The 22,015-nt window shown below is 44.0% G+C and overlaps 1 protein-coding gene across 9 annotated transcripts in view; it reads left to right on the top strand.

The window, feature by feature from the left end:
* Nucleotides 1–1,076: 1,076 nt before the first annotated feature.
* The window catches only part of PARD3 (par-3 family cell polarity regulator), a 646,927-nt gene continuing 625,988 nt past the window's right edge, over nt 1,077–22,015 (top strand). For 6 of the 9 annotated variants that reach the window (XM_027592712.2, XM_027592716.2, XM_027592715.2 and 3 more), the window contains exon 1: nt 1,077–1,497. In XM_027592712.2, the coding sequence (XP_027448513.2) occupies nt 1,378–1,497 (120 nt within the window). In that variant the 5' untranslated portion in view covers nt 1,077–1,377. The remainder of the gene's footprint in view (nt 1,498–22,015) is intronic. The other 3 variants (XM_027592719.2, XM_027592720.2, XM_027592713.2) reach the window with 2 other exon arrangements.

Here is a 22,015-nt window from a genome sequence, read left to right on the forward strand (position 1 = left end):
TCTTTCTTTTCCTGGGGTTTAAGAGCCCGCATTAAGCGCCGGCGCATCGTGGGGATCCCCTTGCACAGCTTTCCCCCAAGGCATTCTGAATGTATTGTTCATGAATTTGCGTTAGGATTCCTTGTGTTGCAGAATTTTAAGAAATAAAATTGCAGAGGTTTAAATTCTACATGTTGAAGTGGGTGGGTCATCACCGGGTCACAGGAAACTTCAAGATAAATAGTATGGCTTCTGGAGAAAGGCCGGGTCGAGTCAGAGTTTCACCAACCTCTCCCTAGAGCAGACGATTAATTTTTGCTTTTAACGCATAACAACCTCCGCCCGGCCTTGCAGCCCGGCAAGCGAGCCAGTGTAAAAACCCTGCCAAGATGCGGGCCGGGCGAGGGCTGGGGCGAGGGCGGGGGCGGGGGCGGCGGAGACGTCGGCGGCGCGAGGGCCCCAGCGGTAGGAGAAACCTCGGCTGGAACAACCCGGCCCAGCCCCGTCCCTGTCCTCATGGGGGAACGTGGGGACGGCTCCTCTCGAAGCGCCTCTGTGCGCTGAGTCCGCGGCGCCAAGAGTGAAGTGTTTTCTCTAGAAACGATTTCTCCCGAACCCCCTAGCCGGAGGAAGGGGATTAAAAGTGACAAAGAAAGGGGGTGGGCTCTGGAGAGACCTCGGGGGTGGGGGGTGTGGAGCGGCGCTCCCGAGGAGGGGCTCAGCGATACGAGCGCAGCCCCCGCAGCGCGCTGGAGTGCTTGAGGCCCGCGGGTGGGGGACGCGGTCCCAAGCGCGGGGGTCGGCGGGGCGGGGGGAAGGGCGCCCCGGCCTCCCACCTCCGTGGCGGCGCCCGGGAAAGGGCGGGCCCCGGCGGAAGGCCGTCTGCAGGGGCGGGCCGTGCGGTCGGGGTCCCGCGGCCGCCCGCGCCCTGGGGAGGAGGCGGCGGGGGCGTGGGGCCGCGGCCGTGCGCTCCGCCCCGCGCGGGGAGCGGGCCGCGCCTCCCCCTGCCGCATGTGCGCGGTGTTGTGTGCCCGGCCCTGCTCCTCCTCCTCCCCTCCCCTCGCCGCCGTCCCCTCCCCCCAGCGGCCCCGAGTGAGCGCGAGCGCCACACAGCCCCGGGCCGCCGCCGTCCAGCGCGCCGAGACGCCGAACAGGTGGCCGGAGGCTGCGGGCGCCGCAGCTGGGAGAGGCGAGGCGAGCTCCGGGCCAGGCGAGGGCGGCCGGGCCGGGCCGGGCATGCTATCCGAGCGGCCCCCCGGCGCCGCCGCTTGCCCGCGCCCCTAGCCTCCCGCGCGCCCGTGCAGCGGCCCCGCCGCGCCCAGCGTCCAGCCGCCCCTGCCCGGGGCCGCTCCGGCCGCGGTCCGCGAGGGGCGCGGGCCGGCCCGCGACAGCGGCGGCATGAAAGTGACCGTGTGCTTCGGGAGGACCCGGGTGGTCGTGCCGTGCGGAGACGGCCACATGAAAGTTTTCAGCCTCATCCAGCAAGCGGTGACCCGCTACCGGAAGGCCATCGCCAAGGTGAGGGGCCGGGGGCGCACGGGGCTCGAGGGGTGGGGGCGGGAGAAGGGGGGAGGAGGAGAGGGAGGAGGAAGAGGAGGAGGGGGAAGGCGCCGGGATCAATATGGCGCTTCCTGGAAAGGGGAGGAGGGAGACGGAGGGGAGGCGGGGAAAGGGAAAGTGCGGCGGCCGGGCCCGGCCTCGCGGGCGCCCCCCGCCCCGGGCTGCGGGCGGTAAAGTTCTCCGCGCGGGCCGGGCGGGTGGGGCGGGCGCAGCCCCGGGTGAGCGCGCGGGACCCCGCGGCTCCTCCCGGGCTGCGCGCCGCCTGCCTCTCCCTCGGGGCTCCGGCCGCGGGGCGGGCGTCGGCCACAGGCGCCCCTTAGGAGCCTGTCCTAAGAGCCGATCCCGAACCCAGCCCTCCGGGGCGCGGGCGAAGCCTGGCCGGACGCCTCTCCCCAGGCTGCGGGCGGTTGAAATCCAGCCTCAGGCTTTTCCCCGTTCCCAGGCCCCGCGGCAAAGGCTGGAGAAAAGGAACTTTTTTTGGTTGGAGGAGAGTTTAATTATTCCCCACACGGCGGAGAGCGGCTGCATGTGTGCTCCAACACTGCCTTCGTCCGGGCGGGGAAAGAGCCGAAGCCACAAGCCCTTTCGTCTCCCGGTCGCGCGCGGTCAGGGCCGGCGCGGCGCGGTTTGGGGGCAGATGGTGGGGGAGAGTCGCCGGCAGCCCGGAGAGGGACACGCGCTTCCATGGGCTCGCGGACATTGGTTGGGCACGGAATCTCGGTGTTGAGGGGCTCCCGTGCAGGACTCCTTTAAAAGGCACAACCCTGAAATCAGTCACCGAATTAAAAGTTTTCCTGCGTGGACCTCAGCGTTTACCCACCTGGAACTAGTTCCATATGGTGCCGGGGCTACGGAGCTAGGGCCTGATTTCGGAGTGGAGTAGATTTCCCTTTTTCTTCGTGGAGTGATAACATTGTCTCCACTTAACTGCATTCCTCTACAATGTGTCAGAAGTGAAAAGGCATTTTGTTAAATTGTTTTATCGGCTGTGTTTGACAACAGCCTACGCCTCCGAAGTTTCTGTCAAGCACCTGAGGATATTTCCTTTGCTGTAGAGTAACGTTTGGTGGAATGCATGTTCACTTAAAAAATTTCTCATTTGTTTCCGGTAGTGGAGTGACCTAGCTCCTGTGGGCTTTGGGGCGGCAGGCAAGGGGCCGGTGGCTTTGCCAGCCTGGGTGTATACAGGGTGCGCCCTCCAGTTCTCTCTGAAATTAAGGGAGAAAAACTTTTTACACCGTTGTTTGGTTTTTAGCATATATTGGAAAGAATAGGGTAAATTTGGCCTTTTGAAGATCATCCGGGGAACGTTTACGAACCTGACATAAAGAGGGAAGATGTTGACTATATTTAACAGCTCTAAAATGTTCCTTACAGTTGGTTTAACTGTTATTGAAAATCAAATAAAATTAATGGAAATTGGGCACCCGTTTATCTTGCAGTGCTGACAAGGGGAAACATAACTCTCTAAACCTACATTTAGCATTTTAAAAGATTGTTTATAAGTGGTAGTTTTTGATCTAAATGTTCTAAATCAATAATCAGGTTGCTTATGCACTTTGGAGACCGAAATAAGTTGTGAAAGGAAAGAGAAATACAATAATATAACCTAGGCAGTGTGTCTGTGTTACTGAATAGGGAGGACATTTCCTTTCATTTTACTAATTTTACTTGGTTAAAATTAGTTGTGTTTCACTATGCACACCGTAGACATTGGTCGAAAAGCCTGTTTGGGAGATAAAAATGCAGTTGTTTGATTGATCCAGTCCTTAATTCCTTCTGCAGAAATTCTGAAGCATTTACTTGTTCAAGGCATTGTTCTGGGTGCTGGACATCCAGGCAGCCCACTGGCTGCTTTGTGGAAGTTGGGAGTGTAAGAGTCTAGGACGAGAGGCTCCGAGGTCCTTCAAGTGAAGGAGGCGGTGTTGTGGACTATCATGCTGTGGTGCAGGGAGAAGGAAATGTGTCTGGGATGTTGGGTAGATGTAACTGAGGGGTCTTAGCGATACATCTGGACCTTGTTTTTAAATATTAGCGGTAGTTGTTTCAGAGTGACCTGGGAACATGGAAAAGAGAATGGAGTTTTCTTAAGAGAGTCTGGGGAGGTATGCCTAAGAGAAGGGGTGTATGAGCTCAGTTTTTAGAGGGTAAGTGTGAGATGACCAGGTGGAGATGGAAGGAAGGGTGATTCTCAGGGTGATGGTAGGATGGGAGCTGGATGTAAATGAGAAGGAGGAGGAGTCAGAGATGAGTCAGGGTGTTCTAAAATTATTTAAAGCCTCTTTCAGTGCAATTCACAGTTCAGTGGGTGAATTTTAAGATGGGCTTTGTAGTACACAGAGTTTAATCATTGGATCACAAGACTGTTGACTCTTAGATGTTGCAAGAGCCTGAGTGTCGTCCAGGTTCATTGGTGTTTTTTCTTCTTAAATTGTTAGGTAATGGTTAAGATTAAACTTTAGTCTTCTCTTTTCTCCCACCTTATTTAAGGTGATTATGAAGCTAACACATATTAACACTTGCTTTAACTCTTTTCTTTTTTATCTCTTATTGTTTAATAGGACAAGGTAAATTTTGTATGAAGAATTGGGTAGCTGGCTAGCTCTGGAGTGGTGTTTAAGTTGCTAGGTGACATGTGGCTTGACACAGACTCCCATCTGGTGGGGAAAAATGTGGAAAGATCATGTTTATGGCTTTGTATAAAAGTCAACTAAGTTTCCCTCCCACCGCCAACCCCCGCCCCCCAAAAAAAAACAAAGGAAAAGGGAAAGAAAGATCCCAAGTCACTAAGGCTTTCTCTGGAATAAGCATTTTGTAGTGTGATGGGGCTATTATATTTGGCATTATATTTGAGCTCTTTTCAGGTTAAACAAATCAATTTTTTCTGGACAGTCGAGTGGTGTGACTTAATACCAGAAATGTCCTCCATAAGCAGATATTTAAAGGCTTACACTTAGTCATAGCATTTTTTTTCCTCTAGTGAAAAAATGTTTTTCTGCTTATGATCACTGATGGGTGAAAATGTTTTGGCTGTCCCATCTCCACCCACCCATCCTCACCCAGACCCTGCTTAAGGAGGGTGTTCTGCTAGACATCGAGAATTATGTTGCAGGAACTATTTTCGGGCGCTTCGAATCGGAAGACTGCTGTATATGTGTCTGTTCGTTCTTCTCGTGCCTGCAGCCTGACTCATCCTTGAGTCCTGATGGACACAGGGTGCAGAGCACCAACTGCAGTGACTTTTTACTGTGGTGCCCTTGGTTTCTGAGGTTTTCTTTGCTGGCCACTCTTGAATTTTGAGTGAATCAAGTCTGGCCCTGGAGGCTTCCCATTTTTCCTGCTGTACATCATAAATCTGGTTAGGAGAAAGATAAGAAAATCTTTGTGTTAGTTCAAAAACATGTTGATATTTTGGAGGGCTGCTGTGTACAAAACGTTATGCTCTATGGGGAAATGTAAGATGAAATTCTTGTGCTCGAGAAGAATATAATCTAGGAGACCAGATGAGTACATAAAATAGTAATAGTAGGTGGGAGCATTAATTGGCAACAGGGTGGTACGACAGTAATTGCTTCTGGATTTCAGAGGTGTGAGTGGTTATTATGGCATTGGGTTGGGAGGGGGATCCTGTTTGGTCCTAGAGTTGGTATTGGGCTTAGCCCTATGAGAGGGCAGTGCTTCCTAAGTGGATGGTGGAGTGATCTCAGAAAGCGCCTGCCTGGCTAAGATGTCCTGGTTCTGAAGGCCTGCAGTGGGGTCCAGGCACGAGACTCTGGAGAGCATCTGCTGCTATCCTAAGAGGTGGGAGGGAGGGGATTGTGTGAACACAGGTGATTCAGGCTTTTGGGGCTAGTTTGGCTCCTGTGGAGCACTCATGCCAGATAGTGGGTCAGGATCAGGAGGAAGATTGTGAATTCCAGGGCATGACACTGGGACTTTGTACAGTTGGTCAGTACCGGAAGGAGTAGGGTATTTGGGCAGGGCAGCAATATGGAGTAATGGTCCTCTGGGAGGATATCTGGAACAGCTGTTTGGATGGGATCTGCCTTCAGTCTAAACTGCTGCTGAATGCTGAGTAAGGAATAGAAGGGTAAAGAAGAGGGGGTGTTGCCAGAACCTCTTAACTCACTGCTTTCCCCCATAGCCCTCTTGGGGGGTGGTGGGAGCTTTGGATTGGGTTTGGAGACCTAGGCTGATGTATTATTGGAAATACTGTTTTTTATTACCATTAAACCTTGGGCAAACTAACCCTACAGAAACGCATTTCCCTATGTCTAAAGTGGGTTCCTCCCTTGCAGGGTTAATGTGAGTACTGAACAGATGATGAATGTGAAACTCTTCAGTACTGGAGCTGAATCACTAATGTTTTACTCACCAGTTTTACTTGCTGGGAAACTTTCCCAAGTATCCTATTATTCCTGTTTGGTTTTTTCTTCTTAAGAAGGTAGTGTGTAATTTAATTAAAGAATAGGTAAAAATGTTAATGTTTGCCTAAGCGGCGCTGCAATCAAGAGCAAAGTGTGCGCGCGTGTGTGTGCCTGTGCATACGTGTGTGGATGTAAATGCTGCCAATATTGGCTTTACTCTAGATTGATTATCTGGGCTTCTGGCCTTTGGGCCACTGCGTTTGTCCCTGAAGCATGGAGACCTGAGTTGTTTAATAGTGATTTGTTATTAAAACAAACAAACTTGAGTTTACAGACAGTAACTTTTGAAAATGTGCTTTTCTATTTTTGGAGGCGGAGGACTGTTGATTACTAAAAACATGTAAGTCTTTGTTTTTATGAAAAATCTTAACAGTTGATGTGAGATCTTCTTGCAAATACATTTATAACTGTTACACATTTACAAGCTTATTGAAACTTTTAGGAAAAGAGTGATATTGTAGAGTTTGAATGACAATAGAGGCAAGCATAAAAATAGTGAAATGGAATAAATGTTGTTTTATTAACATTTTCTGTCTTCCCTCTCAAAAGTGAAAAAGAAATGCAATGTGTCTGAAAGGCTGATCTTTCTAAATGCAAATCTCATTGTACTCTTCTGTGTAAGTGCCTCTGCACCTGCTTTCCCCAGAGGCCAGGTCCTGCCACCTCAGCATAGCCTGTCCCTCACTGGGCTCCCCCATCCCATAATCCACCCACTTGGACTTGCTCGCACTTTCCTGCCTCTGCTCTGGTGTTGTCTGTTTCTTCTGTCTCGAACGTTTGCTTCCTCCACATCCGCTTCTACGCCTGCTCATCTCTTGAGACTCATCTCAGACCAGCCATCTTTGGAAGGCTAGCCCTGCATCTCAGGCTGTTTGAGGTTCTCCACTTTGTGCTTCTTCTGGGGCCTTAGCTCCTGTACTGACCTGGATGAATGAGTGTTACTGTGCGGTACTTAGTGTGTTTACCTACAGAACACAACTGAGATCCTCCAGGGAAATGCTTGGGGGCAGTGGCCCAGCCTTAGTCTTACTTGTATAGTCAACATCTGCTGCAAAGGAATCTTACAGGTTCAGTAAATAAAAAATTGAGAATAAACACAACACGCACATTATTACATAAAAAGTATACTTTTACTTGGAAGACTGTATAACCGGCACTTTAGGGTTTGGTGTGTTTGGCATATTGGTACAAACAGATTATAATTGACACTAAGATTTAGTGTGATTTGGAATATCTGGAAGTTATTCTTTTGTGTTAGCTCTTTTGAAGGAGTTCAGTCTGTTTTCAGACCAAGCAGAGGGATAGTCACAGGGTTTGCATTGGGCCTGGTTCAAGGCAGGTGGCCAGAGCAGTGTGGGAATCTGGCCCTGAAACATACCTATGTTGGGTCTCACGCCTCTAATTCTGTCAGTTGGGATCCTTGGGTAAATGCCAGCAGTAAATAGAAATGTTTAGGATCTGAGATTCACAGAGAGAGTCTGGCTGACGTGAAGTGCCTTCTTGGCTCATGGTGAACCTGGATGAGTTGGTCACGGAGGTAATATTTAGTCTCACTTGTACCACTAACCCGTGGATCCTGCATCTGTCATGGGAGGTTTTTACCTCCCTGTAGAACTGGATGCAGCTTAGTGATGTTGGACACATAATAGATGTTTGGAGCCTTATGCATTTTTTTCAAGGATGGAAAGAAATGTGTAAAACTGGTCCAGGGAGGTGATTTCCACAGTCCATTTTGCACAGGGTAAAATGATTGGTTCAGCCCACAAAGTGTGCTTTCCTCCTATGTGGCCATTCATACAACACGCCTAGCAAAGACCAAGGTCAGTGGCAGTAGAGAGAGGTAGGGGATCAGTAAATTTATATAATTTTACCAATTTTTGATATCTTTTCTGTTTTACATGGAAAATAGAGAAAGCTTTTGAAAAATGCAGAGTTGTGTGAACATGGTAGAAAGGTGATTTTTGTTTATTAGTCATTTGTTTTATCTTATTTAAGATTTTTTTCACTTGGAAGAAGTATGTACAAATGACTTTTTTTCATAGCTTTGTGTCTTCTTGTGTCTGGCTTGCCATCTTTAGGTGCTTTACGACATTAAATATTACTTTTGCTTATCTTTTTCTTCTATCCGCTGATCCTGGAACTTAGAAATAAAATTGAAATCTCCTTATCCAAATGACTTGAAGTATCAATTTAATTTTTTCTCTTAGAAATAGGCTATAAAATATACATACAATAGAAATAAAAACATGTCCACCCAAAAATCATGTACATGAGTCTTCATAGCAGCATTATCTATAACAGCCCCCAAATGGAAACAACCCACATGTCCAACCAACAGAACAAAATGTGGCTTATCCATACATTAGAATATTACGCAGCCATAAGAGTGAATGCAATACTGACTCATGCTGCAACATGGATGAACCTTGCAAACATCGTGCTAGGTGAAAGGAAGCCAGTCACAGAAGCCCATGTATTATATGACTCCGTATATACAAAATGACCAGAATAGGCACATCTATAGGTAGAAAAGTAGAGTAGTGGTTGTTGAGGGCTGGTGTTGGGAGTAATGGAGAGTGGCTGCTAGTGGGTTTGCCTTGGGGATAATGAGAATGATCTAAATATAGATAGTAGTGGTGATTGTATGACTCTATGAATATTGTAAAAATCTTTGAGTTGTACAGTTTAAATGGGTGAATTTTATGGTTTGTGATTCTGTCTCAGTAAAGATGTTAAAAAATAGACTACATAAGTCACTATGAACAAAGCTCACTTTTTAGGTATTTTATAATTCTGAGAGTCCCATAAAACATGTATTACTGTGTCAGAGATGCTCAGAAATCTCAAGTGAAAACTGGCTATTTTTAGGAGTTTTCCATAGAATGTGTAAACCTACTTTCTTGGGCCTCTCACTCTGTCCTGTTGCTGTCCAGTAAGCTGTTCACTGCGGAGCCTCCGAGTCCCCTGGACTCTCGTTTTATTAATCTCTCTCCTTCCTTACAGGCTTCCCCAACAGTTCTCCTGTTCTCCTTCGGCCAGAGATTCCTTCCCCCCTAGCTCACCAGCTGCCTTTGCTGCATGAAGGTTGATTAGGAGGTTCCAAAGATGTCTGTAGTGAAAGAGTTTTTCCAGTTTTTGATTTTGATCCTTAGTCATTTTGAGCTTTAACAAATCTCACAAGCTTGTGAGGCTCAGTTTTCCCATCTTCATCTTCCCATATTCAGAAATTCTGGGCTGGGCTCCTATTGCCGGTCCCCAGAGCTAGAGACGCTTCTACCTAATCTGTATGTTCGTTATGGTGCTCGTGGAACCATGAGGTATGAGTGATGTGCAATGGCTTTTCAGAGGGGCAGACAGGGTGCCTGCCGAATCTCTTACTCACCCACCCTCCCTGTGAAAATATTTTGCTTCCCTTACTTTGAAATGATGGGGCTTGACCCCTAGGTCAAACACATGCTGTTGGAAGTGAGGATATATTTTGCCTGGAGTGTCCTTCAGAATTCCTTACCATCTCAAGAGAAGTGTCTTTTAGGATAAATTACATGCTCAGAAGTGACTTAATGACACTATCCCTTTTTGTGAAGTATAACTAAGTATATGGCAGTGCCTGATACTAAATGTAGGATATGTGTATACACATACATACACATATATAGTCTCGAAGTTGTTATTTTTATGGTAGTATAAATTTAAGTGGTTTTAGACATGACAGGTCAATATTTTTTCCCCTTTTGATTATCTTTAATATTCAGACTCTGACTTTTTTTTTTGGAACTTAGTCATTTTTTCTGGTGTATGGTTTTTCTTGTTTTTGTTATTTGTATCACATCTCTTTAGAGTAGAAAACTAACCTATATTATAGTGTTTATATTTTTAAAAAAGCCTGTTTTGAGATATTCTACAATAAAAATAAAAAATTCATACAATAAAAATTCCTTCTCTAGCACTTCAGAAAAAAATTTGCTGCATATCTCAAAAACCTAATATTACTAAATACTAAAAATATGTTGTATTAACAGATTAAAGAAGGTAGTATCATTTTCATGTAGATGGCTGATATGAGACTGAGTTTTTTCTTTTTTTAAATTTTATTTAATTTTCAATTTTTTATTTTTTTGACAGAGAGAGACACAGCGAGAGAGGGAACACAAGCAGGGTGAGTGGGAGAGGGAGAAGCAGGCTTTCCGCAGAGCAGGGAGCCCGACACGGGGCTCAATCCCAGGACCCTGGGATCATGACCTGAGCCGAAGGCAGACGCCTAACTGACTGAGCCACCCAGGCGCCCCTTTTTTTCTGTTTCTTTAAAGTATACAATAAATATTGGAAAATTTTTTCTCTTTTAATTTTCTGAGTCCAATATTAAATCTAGAATTAAAAAATAAACTATTTTCCAGGGAACAAACTTTCTTCTACCACAAAGGCATTTAAGATGCATAATTTATAATTCTGAAACCCATTGTGCAAAGTCATATGTGAATAATAGTTAGCTGGGTTCCTGCCCAGCAGGGTTATACTCTAAACTGAAATTTCTTATTACAGCCAGCAGCACCTGCAGAAGAGGGAGGTAAAATGTACAGGATATTGGTTCCTGATGTACCACCACACAGGATATGACTAATCACTGAATCCATTAAAGTTAAACGTAGGATTTGGTACTTTTACCACTTTGTTAGAGATCTGGAAAAAACCCTTCAAGCAAATCAAGAGGATCTATTAGTGAAAGTACATCATTTGGATTGAAAACTGCTTAAATAACTACATCTGGCAGATGATGGTATTTGAGCATTTGTATTGTCTGAGAACTATGAAGGGAGTATATTTTAAATTTTGAAGGCACATACTGTCATGAATTTTTTTTTTTTTCAAGGAAACTTGGAAAGCTAATAAAACCCTGAACTTTCTATGGTGGGGTCAGTTTTATCTTTTGTATTTTATGATCCACTTTTTAAAACACAGATGTTTGCAAAAACACAGTTGGCTGAAGCTGGAAAGTTTGGTTATGGATGTTTTTTCTCCTAGGAGGCAGGCCTATCAGAGTAACACAATCTGGACCAGGATTCAGAAGAACAGATTGCAGATTATGTCATTTGTGTGTTTGAGAGCAAGAAGGGTAACCCCTGTAAGCCCAGGATCCTTGGCTTCTAGTGACACCTACTTCATGGGATTGTTGTTAGGGTTCGAAGAGAGAAAGTAAAAAAAAACACCGTCAGGGTAAAATGGAGTAGATGTTAGGTGCACTCTTCTTTATTTTTGCAGAGTGGTTGCCAGTGATTAAGTCTCACTTGAATCAACCCTTCTAAATTGTTTCTTCTCATCCTCATTAGAACCGCACTGGATGTGGGAAATTGAATTTGTGGTAAAACTGTTCTTCCTTAAAAAAAAACATGGAAGCCTTTTTCTGCAATTTAAGAAGTTAAATCCCAGTGACACTGATTTAGATTTTTCCACGATGTCCACAGTGGAATAGCTTTTCCAGTTTTTGGTTTTGGTTCCAGTAGTTTTGAACTTTGGCAAGTCCCGCAAGCTCTATGAGCCTCAGTTTTCCTATCTGTAATTTGGGAATGCTATCTTTTGGTTTCAGGAATGAACATTAAGGGACTTAATGTAGATAATGCTTCTTCATATAACAGACTCTTAGTATTAGATCTTTTTCTTTCTCTTCACGTTTTACACATACATTAGGCACAATTTTAATGGCTGATTCATAAAGTGAAGTTGATTTTTATTTGATCTGTGATACCAAACTGTCATTTTTCAGGATGATTTGTTAAAGCGTTGCTTTTCCCTTCTAAAGTACTATAGAAATTCCAGTATTAGTATCTACTAGTGAATCTGTTGGAAATAGAGGAAAGCAAATGTTCTGATCACCTAGTGGTTAAAGCTGATTCTTTCCAGATCAAGGAGAAATATGTTTGTCCAGCTATCTTAGCCTGTGTCACCCTTTACTTACTTGCTTTTACTATTAGCCCTTGTTACTTTCTGAAATTGTAGCTACCATTCTGCCGGAACAGAGGAAATTATGTAAAATTTCTTTGCTGTATTTTAAAAGACTTTGGTTATACATTTTCCTTTTAAAAATATCTTTTGAAACTTGGAAAGACTAAAACTAAGGAACTATAAATAGTATTTATACTTGTAAAATACGGAAATGTTTTTAAAAACTTAAGCATTTATTGACTAGTGGTAGTTCTGAGAATACCTTGGAGTTCAAAGAGATCTGAGTTGTAAAATAAAATGGGGAAGCTGACATTTTTGTGACCTCTGTAATCCTTTATTATATAGGCCTCTATAATTCATGTACCCATGCTACTTCTTTACTCTTCTCTGGATCTTAAGAAGGTGACTTTGGGGAGCTAAATCAGCAATAAATGAACATTGAACATCTTTTGCTTAGGTAGGTAGGTGGAAGGATTGACAGATTGATGCAACTTTTAATGCTTTCGTTCAGCTAAAGGCACCCAGTGCCAATCACCTGAAGACTTCACCCAAGAGTTGACCTATTTATCATACTAAATAGGGAGTGGTGTCTTGAAGACTTGCTAGGTTCTGGGCGTGGCAGTGTTGCTATGTCTGACTTGCCAAGTTGTCAGCAATGGACTGTCTTCCTATTCAAGAGGATCACCTCCTCTGATCTTTCCACACTACGGTATTGAAGGTTATTTTTCCCTGTTTGAGGACCTTAAAAGTCTTATTAAAATAATGTTTCTCCCTCTCTCCGTATGTGTTTAGGACGGTTGCTAGGTAGTGATTAAAATAGTAAAACTTTATCTCCTTGTGCAGTGTTCATATTTTGGCTTTGATCCCTTCCAGTGTTTGTTTGTAAACATTGTTTCACATGAGTGCATTTGAAATTGAAAGCTTTTGTTTCATACACAACATGAACAGAGATGTGGCCGCATGGGCGATTGGAATTTCTCTCTCTCTCTTCCCTTCACAACTTCCTGAGTTTTTGTGCTCTGCTAATGAAAGTGTTGAACAGTACTTTCAAAAACTTTCCAGAATAACTTTCCAGTTTTATAACAGAACTGTAGAGAAACAAGCTCTGGAGTATTTATTTATTTTTTGTTCCCAATTTATTGAGCTATAATTGACAGATAACATAGTAACATTTAAAGTGTACAATGTGATGATTTGATATACATTGTGAAGAGCTTCCATTTAGTTAATACATTGCATCCATCACCTCACATATTTACCTTCCCCCCCCTTTGGTAAGAACTTTTCACTTCTATTCTCTTGGGGAGTTTGAGACAGCTCGTAGTCTGTTTTGAAAGGTGGATGGTGTGCTTCAGATCGTTAAGCTGAAGCAGAAGAGCTTTTGGTCCTCGGCTGTTTTTCCTACCTATGAGGAGGGAAGCTGCTTTTTGTATAGATTTCAGGGGAGTGGTATTTTCAGCTTAGTCTTTGCTTTTGGTGTTATTAAGCTTTTTAGGTCAGCACTGATGATTGAAAGCTCTTACACAAGATGTGCTTGTATTGAGGCATTATTTACTTGCGTATCAGGTTGGGTAGATGTTGAGAAATTACCTTTAACTGTGATACCTATCACGTTTTCTCAGCCCCAAGTCATTGCGGAGTTTCAGAGGGGTAGGAGGAGAATCAGGATACAGTGGTATCAAGAAATAGTGGTGGTTATACCATTATCAACAGTAATGGTTAGCATTTATGGGGCATTTTGTGTATCAGGCCCTAAATGCTGGGCTCAGTGGCTTTGTGTGTATATGTTAATCCAGTAGAGTTGGGGGAGGTATTGATGCAATCCCAAATTTACAGGTAAGGACACTTGGGCTAAAAAGGATAAGAAAGTTGCAAAAGGTTGCACATCTGATGCATGATGGCTTGGCCTTCTTAGGCGGACCCCTTTGACTACAAAGCCTGCACTGTGAATGACTACACCATGACAGACTGCTGTGGCCCTTGCATTTTAGGGTGTTGCAATTCCATAAGAGTAAATAATGCCCACAGGCACACTTTGAAAGCCAGTAGTGGATTCCTTTTACACACTTTTATCCTCTGCTTCTTAGAATATTCTCATGGACCCTTTCCCATTCCCACACCAGAGTGCCAAGGGTGGCCTGGCTGATACTGGCAAATATGTCCTTCTGGTCTGAAGCCTCAGTATCTTGAACATGAGTCAGAGGCTTTGTTTGACCATGGATCAGTTTTATTATATTTAACAAGGCTCCTTATGTCCTATGTTTTTAAATTCTTTCCATATTACTGGAAGTAGGGAAAGGTGGACAGATGACCAAGCTTTTTTTTTTTTTTAAGTTTTTATTTTAATTTCACTTAGTTAACATACAGTGTTACGTTAGTTTCAGGTGTACGATATAGTGATTCAGCACTTCCGTACATCACCTGGTGCTCGTTGTGACAAGTGCACTCCTTCACCCCCATCGTCTAATTCACTCGTCCCCCCACCCCCTCCCTCCCCTCTGGTAACAATCACTTTGTTCTCTATAATTAAGAGTCCGTTTCTTGTTTCTTGATGTCTCTCTTTTTTCTGTGTTTTGTTTCTTAAATTCCACATGTGAGTGAAATCATATGGTTATTTGTCTTTCTCTGACTTATTTCAGTGAACCATATACACTCTAGCTCCATCCATGTTGTTGCAAATGGCAAGATTTCATTCTTTTTTATGGTTGAAGTAATATTCCATTGTGTATATAGACCAGATCTTTATCCATTAATCAGTGGACACTTGGGCTGTTTCCATAATTTGGCTATTGTAAATAATGCTGCTATAAACATAGGGGTGCATGTATCCCTTTAAGTTAGTGTTTTTGTATTCTTTGGGTAAATACCCAGTAGTGCAATTACTGGATTGGAGAGTAGTTCTATTTTTCGGTGTTTGAGGAACCTCCATACTGTTTTCCAGAGTGGCTGCACCAGTTTTCATTCCCACCAACAGTGCACAAGGGTTCCTTTTGCTCCAGATCCTCTCCAACACCTGTTATTTCTTGTGTTGTTTATTTTAGCCATTCTGACAGGTGTGACGTGATATCTCATTGTAGTTTTGATTTTCTTTTTTTTATTATGTTATGTTAATCACCATTTGTATTTCCCTGATGATTAGTGATGTTGAGCATCTTCTCGTGTGTTGTTGGCCATCTGGATGTCTTCTTGGGAAAAATGTCTCTTAATGTCTTCTGTGCATTTTTAATTGGATTATTTGTTTTCTGGGTGTCGAATTGTATAAATTCTTTATATATTTTGGATACTAATCCTTTATTGTATATGTCATTTGCAAATATCTTCACCCATTTTATAGATTACCTTTTAGTTTTGTTGATTATTTCCTTTGCTCTGCAGAAGCCTTTTATTTTGATGTGGTCCCAGTAGTTTATTTTTGCTTTTAGTTCCCATGACTCAGGACACATGTCTAGAGAGAAGTTCCTATGGCTGATGTCAAAGAAGTTACTGCCTGTGTTCTCTTCCAGGATTTCATAAAAACCCTAAGTTTTAGGGGTCACATTTAGTCTTTAATCCATTGTGAGTTTGTTTTTGTATATGGTGTAAGAGAATGGTCCAGTTTCATTCTTTTTCATGTAGCCATCCAGTTTTCCCAACACCATTTGTTAAAGAGACTGTCTTTTTTCCATTGGATAGTCTTTCCTGCTTTGTTGAAGATTAGTTGGCCAACTAAAAGGTGGGTTATGTCTGGGTTTTCTATTCTATTCCATTGCTCTGTGTCCATTTTTGTGCCAGTACCATACTGTTTTGATTACTACAGCTTTGTAATATAACTTGAAGTTCGGAATTGTGATGCCTCCCAAGCTGCCATTCTTCACGCAGATTTTGCCAGCCTTCCTTTGGACTGCTTGTGCTGTTGGGTTGGGCTCACGTAACCACTCCTCTGGAGGCCATTTCAGTTCTTCCCCAGTGCCCCTGCTGTGCTGTGCATTTAGCAAGCTGAGAGCCTAGCACTGTGCTTACAGTGTTTGTGGCATGACTGGTGAGAGGTGATCACAACAGGAATTTCCTCAGGGGTGCTTTCAGAGCTGCAAAGTGCAGTTCTTTGTAATATTTAAAACGTTGCCTTCAAATATACTATAGCTGTAAGAACTTGGTAGTACTGAATTTTATAGCCCTGACAGCAATGCCTATGTAAGAATTTTTTATCTTATTCAGCAGTGTCAAATAACACCTAACCATATAACACCAACCCTAAGTTGGTTAGTAAAAATATGTTGTTTGAAAATTAATAGATAATTTAGATATTGTTGCATAACCAACTACCCAGAACTCAGTGGCATAAATCAGTGGTGTAACTATTTAATTATATCTTGTGATTTTGTGGGTTAAGAATTTGGACAGGGCTCAGCAGAGTGATTCTTCTCTATTTGGGGTTATGTGGGGCTATTCAGCTGGCAGGTGTCTTGGTCTGAAGGGTCCTAGATGGCTCCATTCACATGTGTGGTGCTTGGCCAGGGTGGCTGGAAGCTTGGGCTCAGCTTCCTCTCAGTACGACAGCAGGAGCAGGATACAGTGTGAGGGATTGTGCACATGCTCCCAAGAACACTGTATGTATTTGAGTGTTTGTGACCCTGAGGGATTTGTGTGGCTCCTGGATTTATAAGTTGCTGTAGGCAAATTTTCAATCCCAGTCTAAAAGTGTATGAGCCCTCTCTTTCCCAAACCTCCCTCCCATGCCCCTCAGCCCTTCTTTTGATATAAAGATCATTTTCATACTCATTGAAGCCAGTATTTCTCCATGTTTATTCCACGGCATGTTAATAAACTGTATGTGGGAAAAAGAAGAAAACAAGAGCACCTACACATAGCATCTCTAGCATGGGGGTCTCAGGGTGGTTGGACTTCTTATGCTGTGGTTCGGGGCTCCTACAGAGGCAGGAAGAGGGCACTCTTAAGACCTAGGCCTAGAAGCCAGCACAGTGTCATTAACCCCTCTCTTCCATGCACCAAGCCAGTCATTAAGTGGCCTGGATTCCAGGGGCGAGGGCATCCACTCCACTTATGAATGCAAGGAGGTCAACTCTTAATTTGAGTTGTGGCCATCTTTGTTCTGCTATAGGAATGTGTGAATGCAGTGCGTGCGTGCGTGCGTGTGTGTGTGTGTGTGTGTGTGTTGCATGTAACATTAAACATTTGGTCTTTTTATTGTTTTATGTCATGTTTTAAAATTGTCCTATTCTCGGCCTGGGCACTGGTCATAAAATGTATATCCTGAACTTTTGAAGCTGACAAACCTAAGAAGTAGTTTGTGTTCATAACTCATGAGTTCAAAGATCAGACAGCTTTCCCAGGCTACTCAGTAGAAAGAGATAATGGTAATAACACCTTGAGTTTATGTGGCATCTTCTCTGAGAGGTTCAAAGTGTTTGTACCACTCATGATTCCTTTATTGGCATGTCCTCTGAGTAAATAAGCCATAGTACCCCTCAGGCTCATACACAGAGGAAGAAATGAAGTAGTTTCATCAATCTGCCAGTGAACAGTGTTCAGAAGCCTGTCTTCTGCAGATCCACGTACTGATTAGAACTTGAGTATGAGTTTACCTTCCTTAAATGTGATTCTGGAAAATGGTGGAGATTGACTTTTGTACTTTGGCAATGTTTTAAATTATATACCATTTGCCAAAGAAGTGCCATGTTTAAAGGAGAGCTAGTTATTTTTCTAATGTGTTTTGTTTTGGTAGAAGCTTATGGGTATTGTATCATAGGGATGTTTCACTTTAATGTATTATTAAATTCTACATGCTCAGCAAAGAGACAGAGTGGAAAAGGTAAGGCAGTTAGAGGGTCGTCCCCTTAGTGAATATGTGGTGTGGCCTGACGTGTGACATTGGAGGTGAGAAAACCTGTATCCACCTGTATCCACCCCCCTACATGCCCCGTTGTGGGAGCACCTCCTAGTGCCTGTGCTTATGAGTTTTTAAGGATAATTTAATTGTTTGTTAACTTTACTTTATCCCTGCCATTTAGAACCTAAACTTTGAGTAAGATGGAACTCCATTGTAATGCTCTAAATGTAATATTGCTTACATTCGTTCAGGTTTGCTTAAAATGAAACACTTTACATTTAATTGGTGTGCATTAGGTTTTGGGAAGAAACGGCTCTTCGGCCACAATTTGTATCAGCTGGCTCCTGGTTCTCGAACATCTACCCCATGTGAAATGACCTACCCTATGTATTTCGAGCAGTGGGAACTTCATCACGGCACTCTCTAGTACAGACAAGTCCATGGGTTCTGCATGGCTTTGCAAGTAAAATTCAAATTTGTCAGCCTGAAAACAGACCCCAGCCTGTTTTTTCCCCTCTATCTCCCTGCACCCCTCTTCAGTGTGCCCCGATTTCCCCAGGGTTGTGTCGAGTTTCCCGATTCCTTTGATGATGTACACGTCCCCTGGCCTGGGATTCTCTTCCTCCTCCTCTCTCTCACCTTGGTCCTTCCATTCTTTCTTCACTGCCGCCGGCGCTATGCTCTTTTGCACCGAAAGCTTAAGAGGCTTCCTGTTACTGTCAGGACAGGATCCCTGCTCCCCCTTGGGTGGCGTTCGGGGCTGTCTGACTGGCCCTGGCCTTCCTTCCCTCTGGGCACCGCGTGCATGGCCTGGGGCCACGCTGGCCCACTGCCATAGCCCTGCCCCAAATGGTGCCTTCCCCTACTCCCCACCCACAGCCCAGAGAGATTCAAAATTCGATAAGTCAGGTTAAAAGGGATACAAGGAATCATTATCTGAACATGTGCTTTTTGAAAGGAGGTTACCCCAGTAATTTCTACTGTGTTATTACGTGTTTTATTACTTGTAAATAATTAAAAGTAGATGAGCTTTCAAGAGAAAATAAGCAGATACCATTGGGAGGGATTTCTTCAATGTTTCTCTTCAGTGTGGTGCTCTTTCTAGCTGCCTGTCTCCAGTGCAGGATCCATAGTGCTCTCTGCCTTACGCTGCTGACGACGGTGGCTTGACACGCTGGATTTACTGTGCTCAGATGTCACCATGAAGCTTATGGGTGGATACACACATTCCAGGTGGTGGATGGCTTGTCCATAAAGTGGATAAAAGAGGGTGAAATGTATCCTTTGTGGAAAAATGGGGGTCCTTGAAGACTGCAGGGCAACCATGACTAATGCTGTAGTTAATTAAGAAATCCTCCTTTGGCTGTGTGGGGCCAAAAGCTTTTTTTTTTTTTTTTTATCTTTTATAATTAAGTCTGAATGAATATTAAGGTGTGTTTCTTTGCATTAGCTGTACCGTGAGGAGTGGCATCTCTGAGAACGTGGATAATGGCAGAACAGGTGCTGCTATGTTAATGAAGACAGTTTTGAATTGAGTTAGCAAAGTGAACTGGTGGCTTGAACTGGGTATTTGAAATACTGTCATCGCTTACCTTCTGTCTCAGAATTGGGAAGACCCTGTGGCCTCCATTCTGTTGTTGCAGATCTTCCCAGCACCAGCATCACGCAAAGGAAGAGATCCATGTGGAGTGTGTGGGGGCAGATGTGCCTTCTGCAGGGACTGGCCCCATCCATCCTGGAGGCATCCGGAGAGGGCAGGGAAAGTTAGACGAAGCTGTCAAAGCAGGAAGCACAAGAGCAAGTCCACATGCAGCCCAAGGATGGCCTCTTAAGAGTTCCCAGGCCCTTGACCGAGGAGGTGCCAGGGGGCTCACTGGTGTGAAGTGGTGCTGGCCTTTCTCACCTCCCATGGTCCCTCATTCTTGTCTCTTCCCAACAAGGTGGAAGCAGTCCTTATGAAGAACTAACTTGTCCTTTAAATGAGAGTATAGCATTGGCTTGGACCACAGTTGCCTGAGGGGAAGTCCTGGCCCCGGGCTCGTGTGCGAAGGGCAGGGCTGGGGCCACTGGGGCACTCTCACGACTCTGAGGGTGTCACGCTGGGTGGCACCAGATTTGGGAGTTCTGCAAGGCCTGGTCTGGCGGTTGCCAGCAGGCTCGATTGGCCCCCCAGACTTCGCTTAGGGTGGTCTGAGCCGGCTGTGGCCTCCTGCAGGCCGATGCTCTGTGGTGACAGGTACAGCCTTCCGCACTTCTCAGAGTGGCCTAGAACATGAGAACATGGGAATGCCTGCCTGGCCAGAGCAGGTCCTATAATGTTCTTACAGAAAAAATACAAATTTGGTTTTCCTAACGGAATAGAGGAAGAAGCACTTTAAAATAGAGTTAGTCTCTCACTTTTGTTTCTTCCGGTGGAATTCTCTTATATTTTATGATGGTCTGAGATTATCAACCAAAGTGTGTGTGTCCATGTATGTGTCCTCTGAGTGTGTGCTCGTGTGTATGTATGTATGGGTGTGTCTGTGTTCCAGACATCTGCATGTATGAGCATCCATCCGTGTGTGTGTGTGTGCACGTGGGAGGCTGGGATGGAAGGGCTTTTTGTAACTGTTTGAATTTTCTTGTATAAGAAAATGATTTTCTTATATAATTCCATGAATTAAAGAAATGCAGTCAGTTTTTATATGGTTCAGTAAATCTTTTAAAAATCTATCTTGCCTTTCATTGCTTGAATATTTAGGAAAAAATTTTTTCATCTTTTTCTTTTTTTTTTTTGGTATTACCTCAGCTATAACTTGAATTTTCCTGCTTCATTTTAAAGAGGATACTCACTATTTCCCCCCTTTCCCCTCGTTTTCTTATAACCACTGTATTGCATGAATGCTGGCTCTTCAGCGGGACTGGCTATGAGAGAAGTCAGTGCTCCAGTGGGGTGGGGAGTAAATCAGGGCAATGAAGAGCTTGCTCCCCTTATCATGGGGGAGGGCAAGGGCTCTAAGTTTCCATTCTCTGTTACTTTAAACTAATCTCTCGTGGGCTGTTCTGTGCTGTTGCCAGCAAAATAATCCCCCCCTTGGTTATGTATCAGCATCATTACTGTGCATGCATCCTTGGGGATCTGACTGATGGGTAAATGAGTGCTGGCAGAGGAAGTGGAAGACAATATGCAAGTGTTTTATTTAGGCAGATACATTCTGCAATTTATTTTATTGGATTTTGTCCTTTGAATGAGAACACCACAAGTAATCCTATTACAGTCTAGAAACTGCTTGCTCACACCAGATTACAGGCTTCAGTGTGTGGCTCTTGCCTTTGAAAGCACATAAGTCTTTAATAAATGAGGCAACTTCCAGATTCATCAATAATTAACCAGGAATATGACAAGTTTTATCCCAACCCAAAGCTGCACAGTGTTTCAGACAATCTGCTCCTGCAGATGAAATCTCTCTGAACTTCATGATTCAGCATCCGGAGCACAGGATCTTCCACAGAGGCATGGGTTTGAGTGAGCAGAATGAACGTTTTCTTGAAAAATGTTAAGCATTAATTGTTTCCAATAAGATAAACACATACTTACAGAGAACTTGGAATGTACAGATGATTGTATAGAAGACTGTGTCAACCATCATTTCACCATCAAGAATAATCTAAAATTTTAGTATTTATTTTCAGTCTTTCTTTTTGTCTGTGTATGTGTAAACACAGATGCTTTTTTTAAACAGTTGAGATCAGGATTCATATATAATTGTTCCTGCTTATTTTACTTGATATATTTGCACTTTCCCATGTCTTTAAAAATTGTCATAATAAATTTAAAGTCTGCATAGTCTTTTTTGGTACAGATATATACATATTTAATTATTTGCCTATTATTGGAAATTTGTTTCCCTATTTTTCACCATATAAAAATAGTATAATAATCTCAGTGCATAAAATTTGGTCCAGAGTTTGGATTATTTAAGTTAGGCATCTGATTATTGGGTGGGAAGTCATGGACATTTTGAAGGCTCTCAGTTTATACATTCTGCCAGTTTGCTCTCCAGAGAAGGTGAGCCAGCATGCCCTTGGCTGCCATGGGAGGTTGCTTCCTGCGTCTTCCGGGGGTACCTCCTGGGTCAGTGTTGTAGCCATGAGTCCCTGGACCCAGGAATGAGGTCTTCAGCCTCATTTGGTTCATCTGTTAGCCAGACTGTAATTCCTGTATCTTCTCTGTGTAGATTGAATGAGAGATAGATATGAAAAGGGCCTGATGTAGAGTTTGGCCCAAGGTAGGCAGTTGGTGCAT

This window comes from Zalophus californianus, chromosome 9 (genome assembly GCF_009762305.2).
Source record: "Zalophus californianus isolate mZalCal1 chromosome 9, mZalCal1.pri.v2, whole genome shotgun sequence".
Taxonomy (NCBI): Eukaryota; Metazoa; Chordata; class Mammalia; order Carnivora; family Otariidae; genus Zalophus; species Zalophus californianus.